Below are 23435 nucleotides of genomic sequence, written 5' to 3' on the forward strand. Positions count from 1 at the left end.
ACCCACTATACTGTCCTTCTAGAAGGCTCCGGCAGCTTCCAGGTAAGGGTCGGCCACCGGGTTTACCACACACCAATGAACTGAAAGGCACCAGATGACTTACACAAGCAAGCACCACTCAGCAATGTGGCTGGAATTATGAGTGGTAAGTCAGGGACTAAATGAAATTTGCAAGAAAATGTCATCCGGAATAGAAAAACGGAGAGAATAATTACTGTTTGCTCCTGGAGGATTTGCTAATGGAAGAAGTGAAGTGAGTTAACCAGGGCCAGGTCTACACTATATCAAAAAGTTGATTTTAGATACACAACTCCAGCTATGACAATTGTGTAGCTGCAGTTGACGTACCATAGATCGACTTTTCTAGCCTTCCCCACAGCTGGAGGTCAATGGGAGAGTTTCTCCCGTCGATCTCCCTTACTCCTAGCAACAGAGAGGAGTACCAGGGTTGAGGGTAGAGCCCTGATGGTTCGATTTCACCTGCCCCCCACTTGGGCTACGTCTACATGTGAAGCCTACATCGAAGTAGCTTATTTCGATGTAGCAACATCGAAATAGGCTATTTCGATGAATAACATCTACACGTCCTCCAGGGATGGCAACGTCGATGTTCAACTTCGACGTTGCGCAGCACCACATCGAAATAGGCGCTGCGAGGGAATGTCTACACGCCAAAGTAGCACACATCGAAATAAGGGTGCCAGGCACAGCTGCAGACAAGGTCACAGGGCGGACTCAACAGCAAGCCGCTCCCTTAAAGGGCCCCTCCCAGACACAGTTGCACTAAACAACACAAGATCCACAGAGCCGACAACTGGTTGCAGACCCTGTGCCTGCAGCATGGATCCCCAGCTGCAGCAGCAGCAGCCAGAAGCCCTGGGCTAAGGGCTGCTGCCCACGGTCACCATAGAGCCCCGCAGGGGCTGGAGAGAGAGCGTCTCTCAACCCCTCAGCTGATGGCCGCCATGGCAGACCCCGCTATTTCGAAGTTGTGGACGCGCAATGACTACACGGTCCCTACTTCGACGTTGAACGTCGAAGTAGGGCGCTATCCCCATCTCCTGATGAGGATAGCGACTTTGACGTCTCACCGCCTAACGTCGAAGTTAACTTCGAAATAGTGCCCGACGCGTGTAGCCGTGACGGGCGCTATTTCGAAGTTAGTGCCGCTACTTCGAAGTAGCGTGCACGTGTAGACACGGCTTAGTGTGCTAAATCAAACCCTGAAAGATCAACATGATTGAGTCAATCTTCTGAAAAGTATAGACATGCCCTAAGTTATGAATTATTCACTCAGCTCTGGAGTGGTGACAAATGGAGCATAAATGCCTAACCCAACAGCAGGACATGTGGGCCGTGTCTACACTAGCCCCAAACTTCGAAATGGCCACGCAAATGGCCATTTTGAAGTTTACTAATGAAGCACTGAAATGCATATTCAGCGCTTCATTAGCATGCGGGCGGCCGCGGCACTTCGAAATTGACGCGCCTTGCCACCGCGCGGCTCCATTTTGAAAGGACCCTGCCTACTTCGAAGTCCCCTTATTCCCATGAGCTGATGGGAATAAGGGGACTTCAAAGTAGGCGGGGTCCTTTCGAAAAGGAGCCCCGTTGGGACGAGCCGCATGGCGGCGAGGCGTGTCAATTTCGAAGTGCTGCAGCCGCCCGCATGCTAATGAAGTGCTGAATATGCATTTCAGCGCTTCATTAGTAAACTTCGAAATGGCCATTTGCGTGGCCATTTCGAAGTTTGGGGCTAGTGTAGACGTAGCCGTGGTTGGTTATAGGTTGACAGACAGGTATATAGACATAGATATGCCAGTGTTCATTTCACACAGATCATTGCACAGACATTAGATAGGAATGAAGCTGGAGGTCTAACTCCTACCGGAAAAAGAGTCCTTTCCTTGCAGCTATTAACAAATGAACCCCGTGTCTCTCCACCTTGGCCCAGTTTCTCTTACCTTCTGGTTTGGGTTTACCCAGCACCTTCAGGACTTCAGCATTGGTTGGGTTCTGCCCAAGAGCTCTCAGGACATCACCACACTGACTGTACATGATCTTCATCTCCCCAGTTGGGGTTCTGTCAAACAGCATGAAGGCCTCCTTGAACTCTGCAGAAAGGAAAGAAGAGAATCAGCTGTTGTCTTCCTGTAACACCTTCACATCTCCCTGGTGGGAAGCCTAGCCCTGTAAAAATGACCTGGTCCAGAAACAGCCACTGCTGGACAGAGATGGTGGGGTTTTGAGCACTGTGTATGGGAATTTTCAGTAGGGATAACCTTTAATCAGTTCTTCCAGTTAAATGTCTTCCAAGACAGAAAGGCTACGTCTACACTAGCCAAAAACTTTGAAATGGCCACGCAAATGGCCATTTCGAAGTTTACTAATGAAGCACTGAAATGCATATTCAGCGCCTCATTAGCATGCGGGTGGCTGCGGCACTTTGAAATTGACGCGGCTCGCCACTGCTTGGCTCGTCCAGACGGGGCTCCTTTTCAAAAGGACCCCGCTTACTTCGAAGTCCCCTTATTCCCATCTGCTCATAGGAATAAGGGGACTTCGAAGTAGGTGGGGTCCTTTCGAAAAGCAGACCCGTCTGGATGAGCCACGCGGCGGCAAGCCGCGTCAATTTCGAAGTGCCGCGGCCGCCCACATGCTAATGAGGAGCTGAATATGCATTTCAGTGCTTCATTAGTAAACTTCGAAATGGCCATTCGCTTGGCCATTTTGAAGTTTTTGGCTAGTGTAGACATGGCCAAAATCTTCCCTTGCCCAAGAGCATCCTCAAGCACAACTGCATTTCTGCTGTGGTCCTCCTTGTCTTGGTCCTCCATCAGGCTCCTAAGGCCCATAACCTTCACTCAGAACACCCCCTTATTTCCCACCTCTCTGCCTGGGGCCTTTTTAGCAACTTTCCCCATTTTGTTTGCTACTCCAGCTCCACCCTTGCTGAGACGTTCCTCCCTGTCTGCATCTCCTCGTACCTGTGTGGCTACTGCTCTCTTCTCTCTGACCTCCCCAACTCTCCTTATTCCCACCTGTGCAGCATGCTGCTGCCTGGTGTCCCTCCTGTACAAAGGATCCTTCCCTTGAGGGAGCCCGATGCATTTTAGGTTCTAGAACTGCCATTTCCAGTTTATACAGCAACCTCCCACCAGCCTAGCACCCACAACTCCTGTTACCTTCAGGGAGGGGGCCTAAATCTGGAAAGATCAGGATCTGCTTCCTCCTGTACATAATATTCTTCAGCCTCTTGGCTTGCTGTAATATTTTCTCTCTATCTCTTAAGTCTGCCAAGCGAGCGATTACAGTCCGGCACTTGTCTGGCCCAGGCTTATGCCTCCTGTTTGTTTCCCTGTAGGCTCTCTCCACGACAATGGGGTCTCCAGCTGTGTCTAGCCGCAGAATGCTGGGCAGCCATTTCTCCAGGAATGCTATCAAATCTCTTCCCTCCTCTTTTTCCGGTAGCCCAAGAATCCGCAGAGTGCAGGCCTGTGCCTGGCTCTCCATTAACTCCATGCGGGAGCCAAGGTGGCTGTTTTCTTGGGCCAAGCGTTCCAAGGCCCAGGAGCATTGTTGGGTTTTCACCTGTTGCCTTTTGACCCAGGAATCAGTCTGAGTGGCCGACTGGGCCAGGCTGGTTACTAGTCCTTCCAGTGCATCCATGCGAGTACTGAAAGCCGTGATTTTGCCATCAAAAGCTGTCACAATCTCTAGGTTCTTATCTGTTTTCTTCCTGATGTCTAGCAATAACTCTCTCAAGCAGGCATCACCACTGTTTCTGCTGCCACATGGGCTCAGATGTGTGGGGTCTGCTTGCGGTGACCAAGGCTCAGAGGCCCAAGATGTGGTTTCTTTGGTTTGGTAAAAATCCCTGGACAGGATTTTGGGTTTGCTTGGCTTATTACTTGGCATCTTCATAACAACTGCAGGGCTTTGCCTTACTGAGGATCTGGACTATGAATGCCCATGGCTTGGTCCTGTCAGCCTAGATGCCTGACCAAACTCTGTGTCAATCCCTTGCGATCCAACTCCTGCACGTGATGTCTTTTTCTTCATACCATCCCCCTTTCCTTTCCTACATGGTGAGGGGGCAAACCTGGAGCTGCTGCTGTTGCATGTGACATCACAATGCCACTTCTCTGCTAGGGGTTTTGTGCTGCACTGGCTTTGTGCATGCGAGAGAGACAGCGAGGTCATCGGTTAGTGGCTCAGCCTGCAGGGACTACGATAGGGATCTGTGACAAAAGTCAGCTGAGGGCATTCTCCTTAAGTTCCTGCGACCAGCACCTGTCTATTTGGAATGGAAGGAGAAGAGTTCTGGTCCTGTCTTCCCAAGAGGAGTGTGTAGTTAACAGAGAGAAATTATTTCTTGAAGTCACTGGAGGGTTGTACTCTCTCTCTACGGGCCTCAAGTCTCTCCAGGAGTGGTAAAAGCAAACATCTGACCAAACTGGATTCTACCCAGAAGTGGGTAAGTGGCACATTGGTCCCATTAGAAGGATGTAAGGTGCCACATTCAACTTAGTATTGGTGCAACAAAATACTGCGATACTGGTACTTGTTTTACATTTCCCACTGTCTTTTATTTATTTATTTTTCCATCACAAGGACCATTTATGAGGCCCAGCCTAATGTGAGACCTGATCTTCCAACAGGATAGGTTGGCTCTCTCTAGTGCAGCACTCTCCGGTCTGGCAATATCCCTGAGGGTCCGGCATGAATCTACTCAGTCGGATGGCCACTTACCATGCACGTGGCCAAGTTTTCTGCGGACCCATAAAGTTAGTTTCTAGCCACCAGTCCTAGCTCTAGTGTTGTGTGCTGTTATTTAGCTGTAATTTACCCCTAAATATCTTCTGAAAGCCCAGTAAGCAGTGGAGGGGTTGGTAATGTGCTAGACAATATTGCCCTCCCATGGTTTGGCAAATTCCCTGGTTCAGCACCAGTCAGGCACTGAGGGTGCCGGAATAGAGGGGTTCAACCTGTATTTTCACGAGCCTGAATCGGAATCTAGATCTTGGCTGTAGCCAAAAGGGTTGACAAAGCCGATCAGAAGTGCAGACATAGCCACTGCCCACCCCCTACCCGTGGGGGGAGGGCTCTCTATGTGCCTCGGGTCTGCCCAGTCAGAGGGAGTCCCTGATTTCAAGCTGAGGTCACTTCGTTCAGCATACACCCAAAATGTTTTTCTCTTGCCAGGACCCCAGGCAGGAGTTAGGCACCATTTTTCATGGCATCCTCAGCAGCAGAGCAGAGACGGGGATGGGTTCCAAATAGTCCTTCTGCTTCTTTAAGAGTTTGTTTCCTTGGTGAATTCCTGGCTTGGATCCCATTCATCTTCCTTACTCACTTCTATTTATATTTCCACTCCTGTCTCCATGCCTCCAGCCTGCCCTGCCACTGCCCAGGCCCCTTTCTGAGTGCTCCAGAGGGCTCACCCTTCCTAGCCTCTGAGAAGGAAGCGTTGTCCCTCTCCTCACCGCTTGTAGTGCTGGGTCTGACACTAGTGTGCTTGTGCACTTTTGGCTTGTGCAATCAAGCCTTGACGTGACTCATTTCATATGCACCTTCTAATGACTCGGAAAGGGCAAGGACCAATAGCTAGAAGAAGTGGATGTAGTGGTTAGAGCAGTGGGGCCCCAGCTGCGGGGCAGGAGGCCTGTGCAGGGTGGCAGGATATATTTCCTCTGATCAATTGCATCCAGGTACAGATTTTTTCCATCTATGTACCGAATACATTTTATTAGGTGCCCCAAAGCATGTGTGAGTGTGTGTGCCACCAGCAGAAACATAACCCAGGTGGGGGGGTCTCTGCTAACCAGCTGGGTGACATCGGAATTTCTCCCAAGCAGCCGCCCAAGTGTTCAGCATACGGGGAAGGCGGGTGGCACGGCAGGGCCCAGGCCAGCCCCCAAAGTGGGGAGGGAAGAGAGAACCACCCAGCCCAGCTCCACTCCAGCCCCAGCTCTGAGCTGTGGCTCCGATCCCGGCCCAAACCTCACCCTTGGCTCCTGATTATGGCCTTGCAGTGGCTTCTGTTCCTGGCCCCTTCCCCGGCTACAGCCCAAGCCTCGGTTCCCTTACTCCACCCTGGAGCTGTGTTTCCCACTGCTGGCCCTATGAGGCTGGGGGCATGGAAAGGGGTGAGGGTGTGCGCCCGTGAAAAGTTTGGGGATCGCTGGGTAAGGTCATGGGAAGCTGGGGGTCAGGACTTCTGGGTTCCACCCACTGTTCCCTGTAAACTGAGTGCTTGGGAGATTCAGGTGCTGCCCAGCTGATTAGCAGAGCACCCACAGCCGGCAGCAGGTGTCTCTACATGCTTTGGTTCTCATAATAAAATTTATTCTGCACCAGGATGGAAAAAAATGGAGGGCCCATTGGTTCCATCTCCAGTGATTTGGCAGTGTTGTCTAATGATTAGCGTAGAAGAAGGACTAGGAGTCAGGACAACTCTTCTAGCTTCAGAACAGCGAAGTAGTGCTGTCCAGTGGCTAGGAGAAGCAGGTCAGAGGCCAGAATCCTGGTTTTTACTGCGATCTCTCCAAGACAGTGTATCCTAGTGGTTAAAGCAGAGTCAGGGTAACTGGTCTCTAATGCTCCCTGTCCATAGCGATGCAGCAAGCTGTGCACTCACCTTCAATCTGGTCAGCACTGAATTCAATCTAAAGGAAAAAAAAAACAGAGCAGAGCCGTTAGAGCCCCACTGCTGCTCTTCCTGCCACTGGAGCCCAACACAAACCCCACCACCAGGCCTAGCCACAACCCCCAGCCCTGTGCAGCACAGCAGTAACTCAGCAAAACCAACCAGGTCCAGCCCCACCTCAGAGCAGGGAGAACTCATCCTCTGAGCCCCATTTCCCTGTCTGGGGAACAATCCTGGCTGTGGCTGGGGGCCCCCCCTCGCAACACAAGAAGCTCCTCAGCATCGCCACAAGTGAGAGTGGGGAGCCAGGACTGTCAAACCAAATCACTCAACTCTAATACTGCTGTGTTCTCATCTCATAGAGCTGGAAGGGACCTCAAAAGGTCATTGATTCCAGTCCCCTGCCCTCTTGGCAGGGCCAAGCACCATTTCTTTATCCCTAAATGGCCCCCTCAAGAACTGAGCTCACAACTCCAGGTTTAGCAGGCCAATGCTCAAACCACAAACCATTGAACTTCTCCTGTATGCTGGGCTGCCCTTAGGAATTCTGGTGCCCTACGTAGCCTGAGCACTTGTTCCCTCATCCCCTTTGCATGTGTGTGTGTGTGTGGTGCAGGACCAGAGCAGGGAGGCGGTGGGGAGGGGGGAACAAGTGGAAAGGTGAGCTGTGCAGCCTGCCAGTGCTGTGGGCTGGTGGATTTGGGACACCAGACCGGGGAGCTGCGGAATTCAGCCGCCAAGGGCAGATGCGGAGGAGTTGAGCAGGGGGTGTTTGGGCTGCTGGGCCGGGAAGCAGGGTGGGGGCCAGTGGATTTGGTTGCTGGGGCTGGGCTATGGAGTTGGGGGTCAGGGGATTTGGGGAGCCAGGACTAGGTGAGAGTGGGGGGGGATTCAGGACACTGGAGCCAGGTGCAGGAAGGGCAGGATTTGGGCCAGTGGGGCCTGGAGATGGAGCAGGGGCTGCCAGGCCAGGGGATTGGGCCCCCAAGAAGCAAAGCAGCAGCTGGAGAACAGGGGACTGGGCCAGGTTGAGTGGGCCTCACTAGGCATATGCAGCACAGGGCATGGGACAGAGGTGCCCCAGATTTAGTGGTGCCCTACCCAGCTGCAAACTGCATATGCCTGGGGATGGCCCTGCCTGTATGCATGTGTGGGAGGGCAAGAGGCAAGGCTGGCTTCTTCACTAGGCAGTGAGATCCATGCCAACTGGGGACTGAGGGAGGAACGTTCCCCCCAACACATACTAAAAGTTAATATAGGGGAGCTTGGAGCCCAAAGAAATCGCTGAGTGTGCTTCTGCCTACCGCCACCTCCGAGCAAGGTCACTGGAACGCAGGCGACTGACCCCTGCTGCACAGCGAGGGTGGGGCTTAATCATTCTGTGTCCTAGACTGACCCAGAGGCCTCTTGGCTGCTGTAAAAAAGGCCCACCTGAGAAAGAAAAACACGGCCTCCTGCTGTCGGTGGTGCTAAATGCCGGTCCCCTTAGCCCTGGGGCTGGGAGCTAGGCTTGGTTCCCATCTTTCCACCGCTTGTGGGACCCAGGAAACTGACCAGCTCATGGCTGGTCAGTTTCCTGGTTCCCGCAAGCAAAGCAGAGGGGAATCAAGTGGCAGCCTCATCTGAGGCTGCTGGTGGAAGCTGAGCTGGGAGCCCAGCCACTTCCCAGCCACGGGGCTGTGGGGATTCTGGGTTTCCCTGCCCTCGGCCAGGGACCCCAAGGTTGGAGCTGCCAGCTTCCAGCCGTGGGGTTGCAGGTCTCCCCACCCACTGGCTGGGAACCCCGCAGCTGGCTCTGCTGGCCTCTAGAGACGGGGCTGTGGGTCTCCCTGCCTCCCCATGGCACTGACCCCCCCCCGCCCCCACAACCCCTCTTACGTAAATGCAAGATATGTGCATTTCAAATGGGTGTATCTTGAGGGATTACTGTATTACAATACAGCACAATGCAGCCAGGCAGTAGCCAGTACAGTTTCTGCCAGCCCTGGAACTCCTCACTAGCCATGAGGCTTAAGAAAGGTCGATGGGAGACGTGCACCTGTCGACCCTCTGCTGCGAAGACAGCGGTGGAAGTCGATGGCTGCACAGTTGATTTTTATTACACAATCAGTGCACCAAAAATCGCATAGCCCAGTCGACCTTCCAGGTAAGTGTAGATTTAGCCCCAGTTACATTGACACGTAAGACCTACTGTATTGACTCAGACCAGGGTCTGCCAACTGGACTATCCTGTCTCCAACCACCCCCGACCCAAAGGTGGAGTGACTCTGATACAGGGACCTCTGAAAGGATAGATGGGTGGCAGAAGGGCATGATACTAGGACCCAGCCAGAGTTCAGAAGTGATCACAGATTTTTCTGGGAGACTGGTGGGAAATGTGCTGGGTCCCGATTTTCGTAACAGCTCAGCAGAGTGGGTCGATGGTGGATGCTGAGCAGTTTTGAAACCCTGGCTCGATGGTCTCATTCCCAGCGGTGCTAGGGTCTAGTCCCTCCCGTTAAACTCAAGAGAGTCACATCTGGGTAGGTTTGGACCCAACTGTGAACAATACTTGGAAGTCTTTAGTGGGTCAAATTCTGCCCTGGCACAAACTGGGGCAGCTCCCATTGATCTAAGGGGGACTGTATCAGCTTACATCAAGGCTGAATTTTGGGCAAGGGAATTGAACCGGTGAAGGGGGTGTTAGCCTGCTTTGATGTTTTGATTGCACTGACCCCCACTTTTTGCAGCCTGTGTTCCCCCGCAGCTCAGCTGTGCAACAGGGCGTTTTACATGGGAGTGGTTTCACCTTCACCCCCATCTCCCGACTTGGGGTACAAAAGTGGGACTCAAAAAGTTGTAAAGCTGGTTAGGTCCGATTGTGTTGCCTTGCACCTCCTCTTGTTGCGGACACCAGCGCCGAGCAGGCGTAAAATGCCCAAATCCCATTTAACACCCACTTCACGCTGGATTAAAGAACACGTGATATTAACGGCAGCTGGAGGCAGCAGAAGCTCTGTCCCGTGCTATCAGGTGGGAAGGGCTGTTTGTTTAGTGGCTGCTATAGTACAATAGGGCATGTCCATGGAATACATGTCTCTGCTTGGGTCCTGGGAACAGGCACAGTGGGCAGGTTCATGCAAAATTGTTTAAGCAAGTTTTAATAAAATATTTGAATTTCATAACCCAATGGGCTGATTCCCCCTCAATTCAGCCATTACTGGGGCGCCCAGTGGGAGCGAATATTTTCCCCAGCATCCTTACTGGGCAAACACCTGGAGCAGCAATCAGCCAGTCATGGTGTTCCATTCCATGCCCACCATAGCATGGGATAGGAGAGTTCCATGAAACAGATACCAGGCTGCACCATCAGCTCTTCAGGGATAGGAGGAGCAGTGTTTGGGTGACCCCATATTTCCCAAATGGGAAACGGGATAACGTGGGGCTAGCTTGAGCTCTCAGACCCATCTGCCTGCCAGGAGCTGGCCTGAGCCATTCGCCTGAGCCCTCCCCTCTGCTGGTTCTGCACCTAAGCCCTGCCCTAGCCCACTATGCAAGGGTTGGGCTGGCACTTCCACTCACCCATGCCTCCCCTCCCTCCCACTGCAAGTCCTGCTTCAGACGGGGACTCTCACAGCTAAAACTGGACATATGGTCACCTTAGGCCAGAGAGGATAAACCAACACATCTGGTTGTCATTTTGGCTGGCCAGGGAACAGCTGAGAGGGAGCAATGGTCCACTGAAGAAACCAAAAAAAAAGTTTCCATCAGTTGCTAACAGCACCTCAGAAAATGCTCATCGGAGCTGATCCGAAAATAAGATTCCCTCCCCCCCAGTGGGAAAAGGTGACTTTCCACCAAAAACAAACACTGCCTCTCTTCTATAAGAGAAACCCCATGTTTTTAAAATTTTGCAACCACAGCCTAAGTTTTTGGGACAATTTTTGTTCTTGTTTTTGAGTTTCCACCAGAAAAAAATGAGTATGTTGCAGGAAAGCAGCTGCTTTCAGTGGAAATGTTCATTTTGTTGAAACAGTTACAAAAAAAAAAAAAAGGTTTCCCTGGAAAGTTTGCAGCCTATCCTGATCCAAAGCAAAAAGTTTAGGGCCACCTGCCCGGAGAAACTGGTGGTTTACAAACACTTGCTGTCTTTTTATGAGTATTAGCTGAGGTCTAATGGACTGTGTGTCAGGCAAGTTGTTATTTATTCTCTGGCCTGTTCTCTCATGACTCTCAAAACTTTTCTGTTAGTCTATAAGATGCCACAGGACCCTTCGTTGCTGTTACAGATCCAGACTAACACGGCTACCCCTCTGATACAGGGTAACCTTGGGCATTTTTGCTCTCTGTGCTTCAGTGTCTCCATCCGTGAAATGGGGATCAAGATGCTTCATCCGCTTTTATAAAGTGTGCTGAGATTTGTGGATGAAACATGCTATTTGGTGCATGAAGGGATCCCCTTGTAGACACCAGTGCAATGAGGTAATATGTGAGCTAATACACATACAGGTTCTCTCTCATCTGGCAACATCCATTGTTCGGCAGGACCATGGATGTTACCGGATCAGAGATGCCTGGCCGGGAGTTTGCAAGAAAAAGGGCCAGTGGCTAGGATCTCTGCCTGGCAGCTCTGTGTAGTGGAGGCTAAGGGATTTTGTCCCTGATACTGGCTGTCCTGCTGGGCCTTGTGACGGCAGCCTGGATCTGGCTGCCTGACTCCCCGGCCAGGGCTGGTACCGGCTCTCTGGCCGGGGCTGGGTCCAGCTGGAGCTGGCAGCCCTGCTGGGGCTGGAGCCATCCTTTGAGGGGCCAGCAGGAGCAGGAACTGGTCACAGGTAAGGGTTTGGTAGGGCTGGAGGTGGGGGCAGGGAGAGGCCTGAAACCTCCCTTCATCCAGCAAATTCCCTCCTTCGGAATGGATCAGGTCTGGAGGATGCCGGATGAGGGAGGTGCAACCTGTGCTTGTGCCCCATGAGCCAGGTGACCCTTCATGTCAGCTGACTAACAGAAGTTGCCCTCATGATTAGTACAACCAGCTGCTCTCGCAAAGGCCTGCGTGGCCATTTCTCTTTCCTGCTTTGCTTCCTCTCCCCTTTCGTGTTTTCTCACTTCTCCTTTTACCTTAGGAGCCCACTCTCTCCCCCTGCCCCCCGGGGATCCTCTGTTTCCTTCCCCACTCTCTCCCCTCCCCCTGATGCTCTGTTTCCTTCCCCAACCTGGAGGCTGACAAGAGGAGGTTGACATGCAGGACTTGTTCAAGCTGCACGTGTGGCAGGCGAGTGGTTGACAGCACTGTCACAGGACTATCATATGCTTTATGGAAATACATATATGAATATGCATAAGTGGAAAATGCTTCATGCAAAATACTTCGTGTGAGGTGTCATTTGAAAAGTTGTAATCTGCTGAATATGATTTTCCCATATGTGGGCATGTATCATTCCTGTATTTGAAGTTAGAAATATGAAGTATAAACCCATATTACTAGACATGGTAAAGGAGGGCCATTAATGGTATTTCAGAAACTTGATGGCTCATTGATAAGTGCTATAAATAGATTTGTTTTTCCTATGGATGTGTTCTTCTGCTTTAATGTAGAACCAATGCATTTTGTGTGCAGATGCGCCACAGGATTTTTGGAAAAAGACTTGGCTTTTTTGAAAAAACTCACTAGTGTAGATGTAGCCAGTGAGCTCCCCAGGTGCTGTTTAAAGAAAAGAACTTCCTTTCCTCAGTTCTCAATACTCATCTCTTCTCCCCACCCCCGGCTTTCCAAGATGATGGCACCAGTTGGAAACAGGTGGCAATGTACTGAACCACAATGACCAAGAATGGAAGAGGTGAAGTTGTAGTAATGAGCCTCACTCTGTCAACAAAGACCCAGCAGCAGCAGCAAATTCCTGGCGAGATCAGCTGGAGTTTACAAGTGGCAGGGGCCTGGCTGGGCAGCCCCCCTTGGAAGACAGGGTGTTATTTCATGGCTCGGTGCTAAAGTCAGGGGGTTAACTGGTTAAACTGTCTCCATACCGCGCCTGCTATTATTAGCCATCCGACTACAACTTGGGCTTAGAAATGTAACTGTATCCAGAAGAGCCACGGAAAAAGTGACCTCCCCTTGGAGAACAACAGAGACGGGAGACTGAACAAGTGATGTTCTCATTCAGGAGATTGACTCAGGATGAGATGCTGCAGGCGCCGGAATACTTTAGGACTGAGACAGCTGGTGGTGGAAAATTGGTTTCATGCTGTCCGGGCAGCTGGACACAAGCCCGTCAAGGCTGTGCAAGCAGGGCCATCTCCTCAAATGCACATGCTGACCTATATTCCAGTCAGGACCAGGGTAAGCCATTGGGTTCTACCCTCAACTCCTGGAATCAGGAAATTGCATAGAATCATAGAATTCTAGCACTGGAAGGGACCTCATGAGGTCACCAAGTCCAGTCCCCTGCCCTCATTGGAGGGCCAAGCACCACCTCTATCATTTCTGTTAGATATCTATCTTACTTGTTGAAATATCGCCAATGATGGAGATTCTACGCAGAATCCCAGCTTTAATTTAATGTGTGCATGTGTGTGTGTGGGGGGAAACAGTTTCCTGCTTTTACAGTGGCAAAGGGAAGCTGGAAAATGTAAGTGGGACACAACCACTCCACCAACATCTGCCTGAGTATGCAGAGTGCCTGGAATGATCATTCTGAAAGGGGGGAAGCTGCCTGATGCAACTCCGGGGGGCCCTACTAACGCCACCTTAGCAGAGGATGCTATGGAAATGTCTACTCACCAAAGTTTTTTCCAACTAACGGCCACTGTGTCAAAATAACTTTGAGAGAGTCTACACAGACACTCATTTCAAAATAGCTAAACCTCATTGTAGCCGCGTCTACACAAGCATGGTAATGAGTGAGGTTGGAAGGTGCTAATGAGGTGCTGCCATGAATATGGAGTGCCTCATTAGCATAATGGATAATAGGAACAAGGGGCTTTTGAAGACTGGGGTGTCCTTTCGAAAGGCCCCCCCGTCTATGTGGGTAGCAAGTGATTCGAAAGCGGCACTTTCGAATCGCCGCGGCCACCATTATGCTAATGAAGTGCTGCATTTTCATATCAGCGCTTCATTAGCATCTTCTGACCTCTCCATTACCATGCTCCTTCCAAAAGGAGGGGGCTAGTGTAGACGTAGCCTGTGTGAGGAATAGCACCTATTTCAAAATACCTATTTTGAAATAGGGGCTCGGTAGACAGGAAAAGGGACTATTTTGAAATAAGCCAGTGTCCAATGGCTCTGTTCCCAAATAGACTCTCTTGTGTGTAGACACACTATTTGGGAATAAGGTTTTGCTTATTGCAGGGCTTACATGTAGCGTAGACACATTATGCTGGAATAGTGTATTTTGGACTAATAACTCCAGAATAAGCTATTCCAGAATAACTTTGCTGCAAAGACATACCCTGTGTGAGGCAGAAGACAACCACAGCTGGCCCAGCTCATCTGCTTATGCTGGCTCCACCCCGGAGTGTGTTGCAGGGGGAACCCTTCAGTTCATTCCAGCACCAGGGCTCAGCCCAGCAAGCTGGAGTGGTACCCCAAACAGCACTCAATTGCAACAGCCTCCGCAGGCTGCTGAGCATCTGGGATAGAGCTCTGCCCTGCCCCAGCCATGCCCCTAATGCTCAAGTCACAGTGCCTAGCAAAGAGGAACCCTGCACCTGGAGGGCTAGGAGACTTTATAGCTGGTTTGCATTGCACCAGGGTAAAGTGAAGAGAGGGCACCAGAGGTCACCCAAAGGGCTCTGCTCCTGCACTCTGCTCCTCCTCGCCAGTGCAGTGCTGGCTGGGAGCCCCTGGGGGAATCCCCCAAAGGGGGCATTGCATAGGTGCTACAGAGCAGCCTCTGTACATTATGCTAAGGGGCGGCATGAGGTTGGAGTTTACAGCCACAAGTGCTGGGGGGACCAGATGGGGAGCAGATGAATTTTGCTGCTAGCAAAGGAGTCAACCTGGCTTGTGTGTCAAACACTCGTCCACCTGCAAAAAGTGCAATAGTGTTGTCATGGGCCCCACATATCAGGACGTGGCTTTAATTCCATATTGTTCCCTTAGCATCACACTGTGGCCACTGGTTCACTCTGGCTAAGAGGGAAGAGCGCCACCTCCTGGACCACCAGCAGGTCTTTTGCAACACCTCGGCTGTGGCCACACTTGGCCAAAACTTCGAAATGGTCATGCTACTGGCCAAATTGAAGAATACTAATGAAGCACTGAACTGAATATTCAGCACTTCATTAGCATTCGCATGCCACCAGCCTAGAATAAGGGGATGTCGAAATGTGGGGGGGTCCTTTCGAGAAGGACCCCCCGTGTAGCCACACCAAGCCATGTGCGTTCAAAAGCAGTGCTTTCAAAGCGCCGCGGCTGGCAGCATGCGAATGCTAATGAGGCGCTGAATATTCATTTCAGCGCCTCACCAGTATTCTTCGATTTGGCCATTAGCATGGCCATTTCGAAGTTTTGGCCAAGCGTGGCCACAGCCCTCCTGTTGCTCGGAGGCCTTCTGCCAAATAACAAACCAGGCTTCCTGTTTTAAGCCCACTTCAGGAAAAACCATCACTTTAGGTGCATGCCTAAGTCCCGTGGACTTCAATGGGAGTTAAACATATGCTTATGGTAATTCACATGTTTCACTGCAGTCCTAACTGTGATTGCTTTCCTAAATCAGGGCCTTAGCTTGTTAGATTTGCAGTATAAAGGGCACAGGCATCCCTGTGTACCAAAGCGCCAGCTTGCTGGCATCCTCCAAGGTAACAGAGAGGTTGCTATGTTAGTCTGTATTCTATCAAAGGCAAAAAGCAGCCAGGTAGCAGTTTAAAGGCTAATAAAATAATTCATTAGGTAATGAGCTTCCATGGGACAGACCCACTTCTTCAGATCTAGAGGCTTACCAGAACAGATTCAATATATCAAGCACAGAAATCCAAAAATTGCTATTAAGGTTGACAAGTCAGAAAACTTGTTATCAAGATTGGCAATCAGACAGAAGATCAGAGAGATGGGGGTGAGGAAGTTAAGCGTTAGGTCAAACATCAAAGTATGTGAAAGAGCCCTTATAATGGGTCAGGTAATTGCTGTCCCTGTTCAAACCATGTGGTAATTTGTCGAATTCTCTCTGTAGATGGTTGTTAAAGTCTCTGTTCTCCAGAACACAAACTCTCAGGTCCTTAACAAAATGGCCTACTCCATTAAAGCGCTGGCTGACAGGTTTGTGTATTTGAAGGTGATGTCTTTTCAGGTGACCAAAAAGACAGCACTGGTGAGGCCATATCTAGAGTATTGTGCCAAGTTCCAGGCACCCCAGTGTAGAAATGACGTGGATGCATTGGACGGGGTCCAGCGGCGGGCAACCAAAATCATTAGGGAGCTGGAGCAATGACCCACAAGGAGGCTGAGGGTTTTGGATTTATTTAGTTTGCAGAAGAGAAAAGTGAGGGGTGATCAAACAGCAGCCTTCAACTTCCTGAAGGGGAGCTCTAAAGAGGGTGGAGAGAGGCTGTTCTCAGTGGTGACAGATGGCAGAACAAGGATCAAGAATGTCAAGTTACAGTGGGGGAGGTCTACATTGTACAGGTTGAACCTCTCTCATCAAGAACCCTTGGGATGTGACCAGTAATGGATGAGAGAATTTGCCAGATGATGGGAGTCAATATATTCTAGCACATTACCCACACTTCCACTGCTTACTGGTCTCTTAGAAGACATTTTAGGGTAAATTACAGCCAAACAAATTACAGCCAGGACTGGAGGCTGTAAACAAACTTTATGGGACCGAGGGAAACTTGGCCACACCCGTGCAGATGGTCATCTGGCTAACTAAAATCATTCCAGATTATGGAGTTTGCCAGAGGAGAGAGTTCCAGGGTGGAGAGGTTCACCCTGTATATTTGGAAAAGCTATTTCACTAGGAGGGTGGTGAACCGCTGGAATGTGTTACCTACAGAGGTGGTGGAATCTCCATCCCTAGAGATTTTTAAGTCCAGGCTTGACAAAGTCCTGGCTGGGATGATTTGGTTGGGGTTGGTCCTGCTTTGGGCAGGGGGCAGGACTCCTGAGGTCTCTTCCAGCCCTGGATTCTATGGTTCTATGAAAAGCCACTCTCAGCAGAAGGCAAAGATGATGACTTTGTAGCTCTAGGTTTAACTGGAGGCTGTTTCCACTGGGGCCAAATAGAGAGGTGTGAAGATTTCCTACTGCGAACCCTTCAGTATATCCCAGCTGCACTGTGCCGCCTGAGCACTGGGCACAGTGCTTATTAGAGGGCTGCAGAGCATAATACCATGATGAGCTGCAGCTGAGGGCAAAATGTACACATCTGCCCCCAGGAGGGACAAATCACAGAACAGCTCTGGTCAGGGCTGAAACAGGGCGAAGTTTGATGCAAGGAACAGGAGTTGCCACAGCTGGTCTCCAATCTCTGAAAAGTATCAGAGAGGTAGCTGAGTTAGTCTGTACCTTCAAAAACAACAAGAAGTCCTGTGGCACCTGATACAGAAAATATGGAACAGAAGTTTCCGTGGGCAAAGACATGCTTCATCAGATGCATGAGTGGGGGGGTTTCAGAGGAGGGTATGAAGAGGGAGTCTGAGTCAAGTGGAGAGCCAGAGATGACAAGGTGTGTTCAGTCACAGAGGATGTGGCCTATTATCGGCAATTCATGTGGAGTTGTGAACATCAAGAGAGGAGAAATGGCTCACTATCAGTACTTAATGTGGAGTGCCTCTGAAAGCGCCTTTATGCCAGATGCTTCAGAGTGTAAAAGCTTAAAATGCAGCCCAGCTATTCAATAGTATCCTAACAGGGGAAACTTCTTTCTAATTAGTTTATGGCCTGAAGCTTGAGAACTGAGAACTCCTCTGCCTATTCTGTTTTATGTGCTGGGTCCCAGCCCAGCACCATTGCAGTCAACAGGGTTTGACTTCCAGGGGAGCAGGAGGTACAAGTCATGTTCATATCAGCGTTTGGACTCTGACTAAGCTATTTGCCTCCAGGAATATCCTGCAGCAGCAAGTTCCACAGGTTAAGTATGCAAAGGGCTTCACGTGATCCCTTCTAAATGTGTTGCCTTTTAATTCACCCTGGCCCTCTGAGTGCCAGACGCTGACTCCAGCCTTTTCATGCAGGGAAGCAGACTAGTGTTGCACAGAGGGAACTGCGCACCAGTTGTCTGCTCTGCCCAAGCAACCCTCCCTGCTGAGGTCTGTATTACTCAGAATAACTTTGCTGCTTCTGGAGAAACAAAAGCCAGATGGGCTTATTCTAGCTGAACATTTGCTAAAAATGCCTTAAGAGCACCAGAAGGCCAGCTGCAATTAGTAATTTTTCCAAACATTTTTGACACTTTCCTCCCTTCCCCCTAAGATTCTTACGTGCCCTTTACATTAAGAGAACAATCTATCCCACGGCTGTGCAAACATTTGGGACTCATCTTCAGTCAAAGGGTGGGCCCACGGAATAAAGAGATCCGCTTCACTCCAGAAGCTAACAGTCAGCAGAATTAGGCATCTCTGTGCAAAGTGAGCAACTTGAGTATGCGAAAAAGTAATTGCACAAGAAAAGCACCTTTGTAGGTTCAAACAGGATCCTGCCGTTGAAACAAAGAACGTCTAGGGTTGAATTTTGGTCAGTTCAAATGACTAAGAGGATGCAGAAGAGGCAGCCAGTTTGCTGAGCTGCAGTCCAGGCAAAGGAGAGATTCTCACAAGGCTACATTAAAAAAGGGCTGGAATGAAAGGAATGTCCTCCCCCCCCTCCCCCCCCCCCCACACCATTGTTCCCTCCTCCCCAGAGTCAGCCACAACCCAGAACAGAACTCTGCTTCACGCAGTGAGAGACAGCGGCTAGCAAGAGGAAAAAGTCATCCCTTGACTTTGCTGTCACTTCCAGGTGTTAAGCACCTCTCGGGATTTGACCACTAGTTATTTAGGGATCCCCCCTGCTGGGTTGAATAGGGAGGGGGCTACCCCCAGAGGAAGATTTCTTGAGAGGAATATGTTCTATTGGCACAAACAATTTGCTCCCCAGAACCAGGGATAAAGTGAATCCCTTCTACTGCCAGACAGTTTAGGAAATGGCAGGAGAGTCCCATCCCCAAATCCCTTCACAATGTATCCCTTCCAAATATTTCCCCCACTAGTTGTAGCTACAAGGGAAGGCAGCGTGGCTGATGCAATTCACCTGGGGCGCTGGTTTGCCAAGCCCTTGGCAGGTTCCTGAGTGGAAATGGCTGGCAACTGGCTAATTTCCTTACTTACAGTTACGCTCTTGGGGTCAAAGGCAGGTTCCTTTGGTGGTTCTGGTGCTGGAGCTGCTGCAGGTGCAGGTGCAGGCGCAGGAGCAGGAGCAGGCTTGGCTGCTTCTTTCTTTGGCTCAGGTTTCTTGGGAGGCATGGTGCTGGGTCCTTTGCAAAGGAGCAGAGAAGGGACTTCACACCCCACACAACAGAGCAAGGGACAAAAGAAAGTCTGCTCCTTCCCCTTATATACCCAGCCCAGTGCTCACACCAGAGGGGCAGGCCAGCTGCAGGACCAACTGCTATTTACTATAAAAGGAAGAAACTCCAAAGAGAGGAGCCCTGCTCAACAATTGCCCATTGTCATCAGCCGCCGAGAAGTCAGCAGCCATCACACCCCAAAGGAAGGGGGCACCTGGTTCACTGTCATAGGTTGAGTGGGGCTGCTTCCTAAAAGATCCTCAAAAAACAAGAATATTATGGCAGGAAAATAGTAACAGGCTGGCTGATAAACCTGCCTCAATACCCAGGGGGAAAGCAGCTTTTTATAGGCAAGCCTGTGATTGCAAATACGGCAGATTCCTTTTAAGCCCAGGATTTGCGAGCTACCACTTCACAGCCGCACATTGGAATATTTGATCCCTGTCCCTCTGGTTCTGTCCTCTGCTGATGAGCTGTTTCTGTGTCCCCTGGGTCCTGAAAGTTGTCTGCAGCTTTCCCCTGGCCTCTCCCCTTGAGCCTGCTGGGGTCAGGGGCTGCTGCCCGACCAGGGTGGGAACAGAAGGCTCTGGGCTTCAGAAAGATGTCGTCATTTCTGTCACTTTGCTGGGTATGCAAGGTCACATTTTCCACAATAAATAACATTTTAAACAGAGCACAGGGCTGAGCTTGTATGTTTTATTATAGCAGTGCCTGAAGACCCTGGATGAGATCAGGGTCCCATTGTGCTAGGTGCTGTACATATATAGTGTAGAACAGTCCCTGCCTGAGACAGCTTATATGCCAAATAGGCAAAAGGTCGGGGGGGAAAACTGAGGCACAGAACTGAGCAACGACTTGCCCAAGGTGACCCACAAATGGCCAGTGGCAGAGCCTGGAATGGAACCCACAGCTGACACCCAGTCCAATGTTTTCTCTGCTAGGCCACGCTGCCTTGCTGGACCTGTGTGGTAAGCAGTTGTTGCCCCCAAACCTCTTCCCGAGCAGGGTGTAACATTTTCAGGGTGGGATTATCCTCGTGGTGATCTCTTCCAGGGCCTGGTCAGACAAGATGAGTGAGGGGGAGTCTGTTCCACCACCTAAGCAGGCATATAGGAGTCTAATGCCTGGGAGTTCAAGTTGACGCACAGTAACTGGCTCAAGGCCGGAAGAACGGGGCCCAGTGGGGAAGCTAACAAGGTAGCATGGGAAGGTAGTTAAGAGCAAAGAAAACCATTCCTCTTGTTCTGTCCCTTAGCACGGACACTACAAGCCCCTTCTGCCCCTGTCAAAGGCCACAGAGTTTCATGGAAGTCAATGCAGAATGTGGCTTAGTGTCTTTCAGGCCCTGTCTGCCTGGTCTGGGACGGAGATGGAGCAGGTTAAGGGCACGGTCTGGATACAGGCTCACTCTTGGAGCTGACACCACCCGACGAGAGGTCCTTTTCCAGCCCTGGCTGTGGCCAGGAGAAGGCAATGATGGTGGGGAGGGATTGGCTCTCCGTGCTCAGACGAACTGACCCTGTGCTGCTGTAGATCAGCCTGGCCCTGCACAACAGGTGCTGTCTGTGTCAGGCCTGGCTGCGCACCTGGTAACCCCTGTGTTTGGCAGTCATGAGCTTTGTGACCCGGCTGTGCTACTCCCTGCAAGATGGTGCCTCCTGCTAGCCCTTCTGGGGATTAGCTCTGACAGGCCAATGCCCCTTCCAGCAGGGCCACTCAGTCCCTCTCAGCCTGCAGCCCCAAGGACCACAGTGTCCTCTGTGTCTCCAGCCAGGTCGCTGTCTGGTTTCTGCTGCCAGGCATGCGTCTCACCAGGCAGCCCTCCCATTTGCTGGCCCAGGTGCCATCCCTGCAGCAGCTGGTAGGGAACCTGGGCCCACACTCTACTCCAGGTTCCCACTCTGCTCCAGGTTCCTGCCACCGTTCCCTGTCTGCCTTATGTGCCAGGGACAACTGGTGCCTGAGGCGGGGAAAGACTGCAGGGAGGGCCGGTGAGGGTGCCATTACTGGGTCAGACCAAAGGTCCATCTAGCCCAGCATCCTGTCTGCTGACAGAGGCCAGTGCCAGGTGTGCCAGAAGAGGTGGACCAAAGACAATGATCAAGCGACTTGTCTCCTGCCATCCATCTCCAGCCTCTGACAAACAGAGGTCAGAGACACCATTCCTACCCCCTGGCTAATAGCCTTTTATGGACCTAACCTCCATGAATTTGTCTAGCTCTTCTTTGAACTCTTATAGTCCTAACTGCACAGCCTCCTCCGGCAAGGAGTTCCACAGGTTGACTGTGCGCTGTGTGAAGAAGAACTTTCTTTTATTAGTTTTAAACCTGCTACCCATTAATTTCATTTGGTGTCCTCCAGTTCCTATATTACGGGAACAAGTCAATAACTTTTCTTTATTCACCCTCTCCACACCGCTCATGATTTTATAGACCTCTATCATATCTCCTCTCAGTCTTCTCTTTTCTAAACTGAAAAGTCCCAGTCCTTTAGCCTCTCCTCACATGGGACCTGTTCCAAATCCCTAATCATTTTAACTGCCCTTTTCTGAACCTTTTCTAATGCCAAAATATCTTTTTTAGGTTGGGGGACCTCATTCGTACACAGTATTCAGGATCAAAACAAAAAGCAGTCAAGTAGCACTTTAAAGATTAGCAAAATAGCTTATTAGGTGAGCTTTCGTGGTACAGACCCACTTCTTCAGACCATAGCCAGACCAGAACAGACTCAATATTTAAGGCACAGAGAACCAAAAACAGTAAGCAAGGAGGACAAATCAGAAAAAGATAATCAAGGTGAGCGAATCAGAGAGTGGAGAGATGGGGGGGAAGGTCAAGAATTAGACTGAGCCAAGTATGCAGACAAGCCCCTATAGTGACTCAGAAAGTTCCCATCACGATTTAAACCTTGCTTACTTGCTTACTGTTTTTGGTTCTCTGTCCCTTAAATATTGAGTCGGTTCTGGTCTGGCTATGGTCTGAAGAAGTGGGTCCGTCCCACAAAAGCTCACCTAATAAACCATTTTGCTAGTCTTTAAAGTGCTACTTGACTGCTTTTTGTTTTGATTTAAACCATGTGTTAATGTGCTGAATTTGAATATAAAAGCCAGCTCAGCTGTTTCTCTTTCCAGAATGGTGCGATAATTTCTTTTCAGTAACACACATACCTTTAGGTCATTGACAGTGTGCCCCATGCCATTAAAAAGTTGACTAACTGGTTTGTGGATGTGGAGTGTTTAGATGTCTGTTTTGTGCCCATTGACCCTTTGTCTAAGGGAGTTAGAAGTCTGTCCAATATACAAAGCATCTGGGCATTGTTGGCACTTGATGGCATATATGATGTTAGTAGAGGAGCATGAGCAAGTGCCTCTGATTCTGTGAGTAACCTGGTTAGGTCCAGTGATGGTATTTCCAGAGAAGATATGTGGACAAAGCTGGCAGCGGTCTTTGTTGCAGGGAAAGGTTCCAGGACTGGTATTCCTGGGGTATAGACTGTGGCTGTTAGTGAGGATCCTCATGAGGTTGGGAGGTTGTCTGTAGGAGAGAACAGGCATGTCACCCAGGGCCTTCTGGAGTGTGGCATCCTGATTAAGAATAGGTTGTAGGTCTTTAATAATTCGTTGCAGTGGTCTGAGTTGGGGGCTGTAGGTGATGACCAGTGGTGTTCTGTTCTTGGCTTTTTTGGGCCGTTCTTGGAGTAGCTGGTTTCTGGGTATGCGTCTGGCCCTGTCGATTTGTTTTTTTACTTCTCCTGGTGGGTTATTCAGGTTTATGAATATTTGGTAAAGTTCTTGTAGTTTTTGGTCTCTGTCAGTTGGATCAGAGCAAATGCGATTGTACCTAAGAGCTTGACTGTAAACAATGGATCTAGTCATGTGTGCAGGATGGAAACTAGAAGGGTGTAGATAAGTATAGTGATCAGTAGGTGGTACAGTGTGGTACTGATCAGGCCATCCTTGATTAGTACTGTAGTGTCCAGGAAATGTATCTCTTGCATGTTGTAATCGAGGCATAAGTTGATGGTGGGGTGCAGATTGTTAAAGTCTCTGTGGAATTCTTCTAGAGCCTCTGTACCATGGGTCCAAATCATAAAGATGTCATCAATGTATCTTAAGTAGAGGAATGGTAATAGGGACGAGAGCTGAGGAATCGTTGTTCCAGGTCAGCCATAAATATATTAGCATATTGTGGGGCCATGTGGGTGCCCATAGCAGTTCCACTAATCTGGAGGTATACATTGTCCCCAAAACGGAAATGATTGTGTGTGAGAACAAAGTTACAGAGGTCAGACACCAGATTGGCTATGGTGGCATCAGGGATGGTATT

The 23435-nt window shown here is 50.2% G+C and overlaps 1 protein-coding gene across 1 annotated transcript in view; it reads right to left on the bottom strand.

Moving 5' to 3' along the window:
* The window catches only part of MYL4 (myosin light chain 4), a 29581-nt gene extending 10448 nt beyond the window's left edge, over positions 1–19133 (bottom strand). Inside the window, exons 1-3 of the mRNA XM_074978929.1 lie at positions 18932–19133; positions 6641–6668; positions 1965–2114 (exon numbers count right to left, since the gene is read on the bottom strand). Coding sequence (XP_074835030.1) covers positions 1965–2114; positions 6641–6668; positions 18932–19066 — 313 coding nt within the window. The 5' untranslated portion in view covers positions 19067–19133. The remainder of the gene's footprint in view (positions 1–1964; positions 2115–6640; positions 6669–18931) is intronic.
* Positions 19134–23435: the final 4302 nt, after the last annotated feature.

This window comes from Carettochelys insculpta, chromosome 28, assembly GCF_033958435.1.
Source record: "Carettochelys insculpta isolate YL-2023 chromosome 28, ASM3395843v1, whole genome shotgun sequence".
NCBI lineage: Eukaryota > Metazoa > Chordata > Testudines > Carettochelyidae > Carettochelys > Carettochelys insculpta.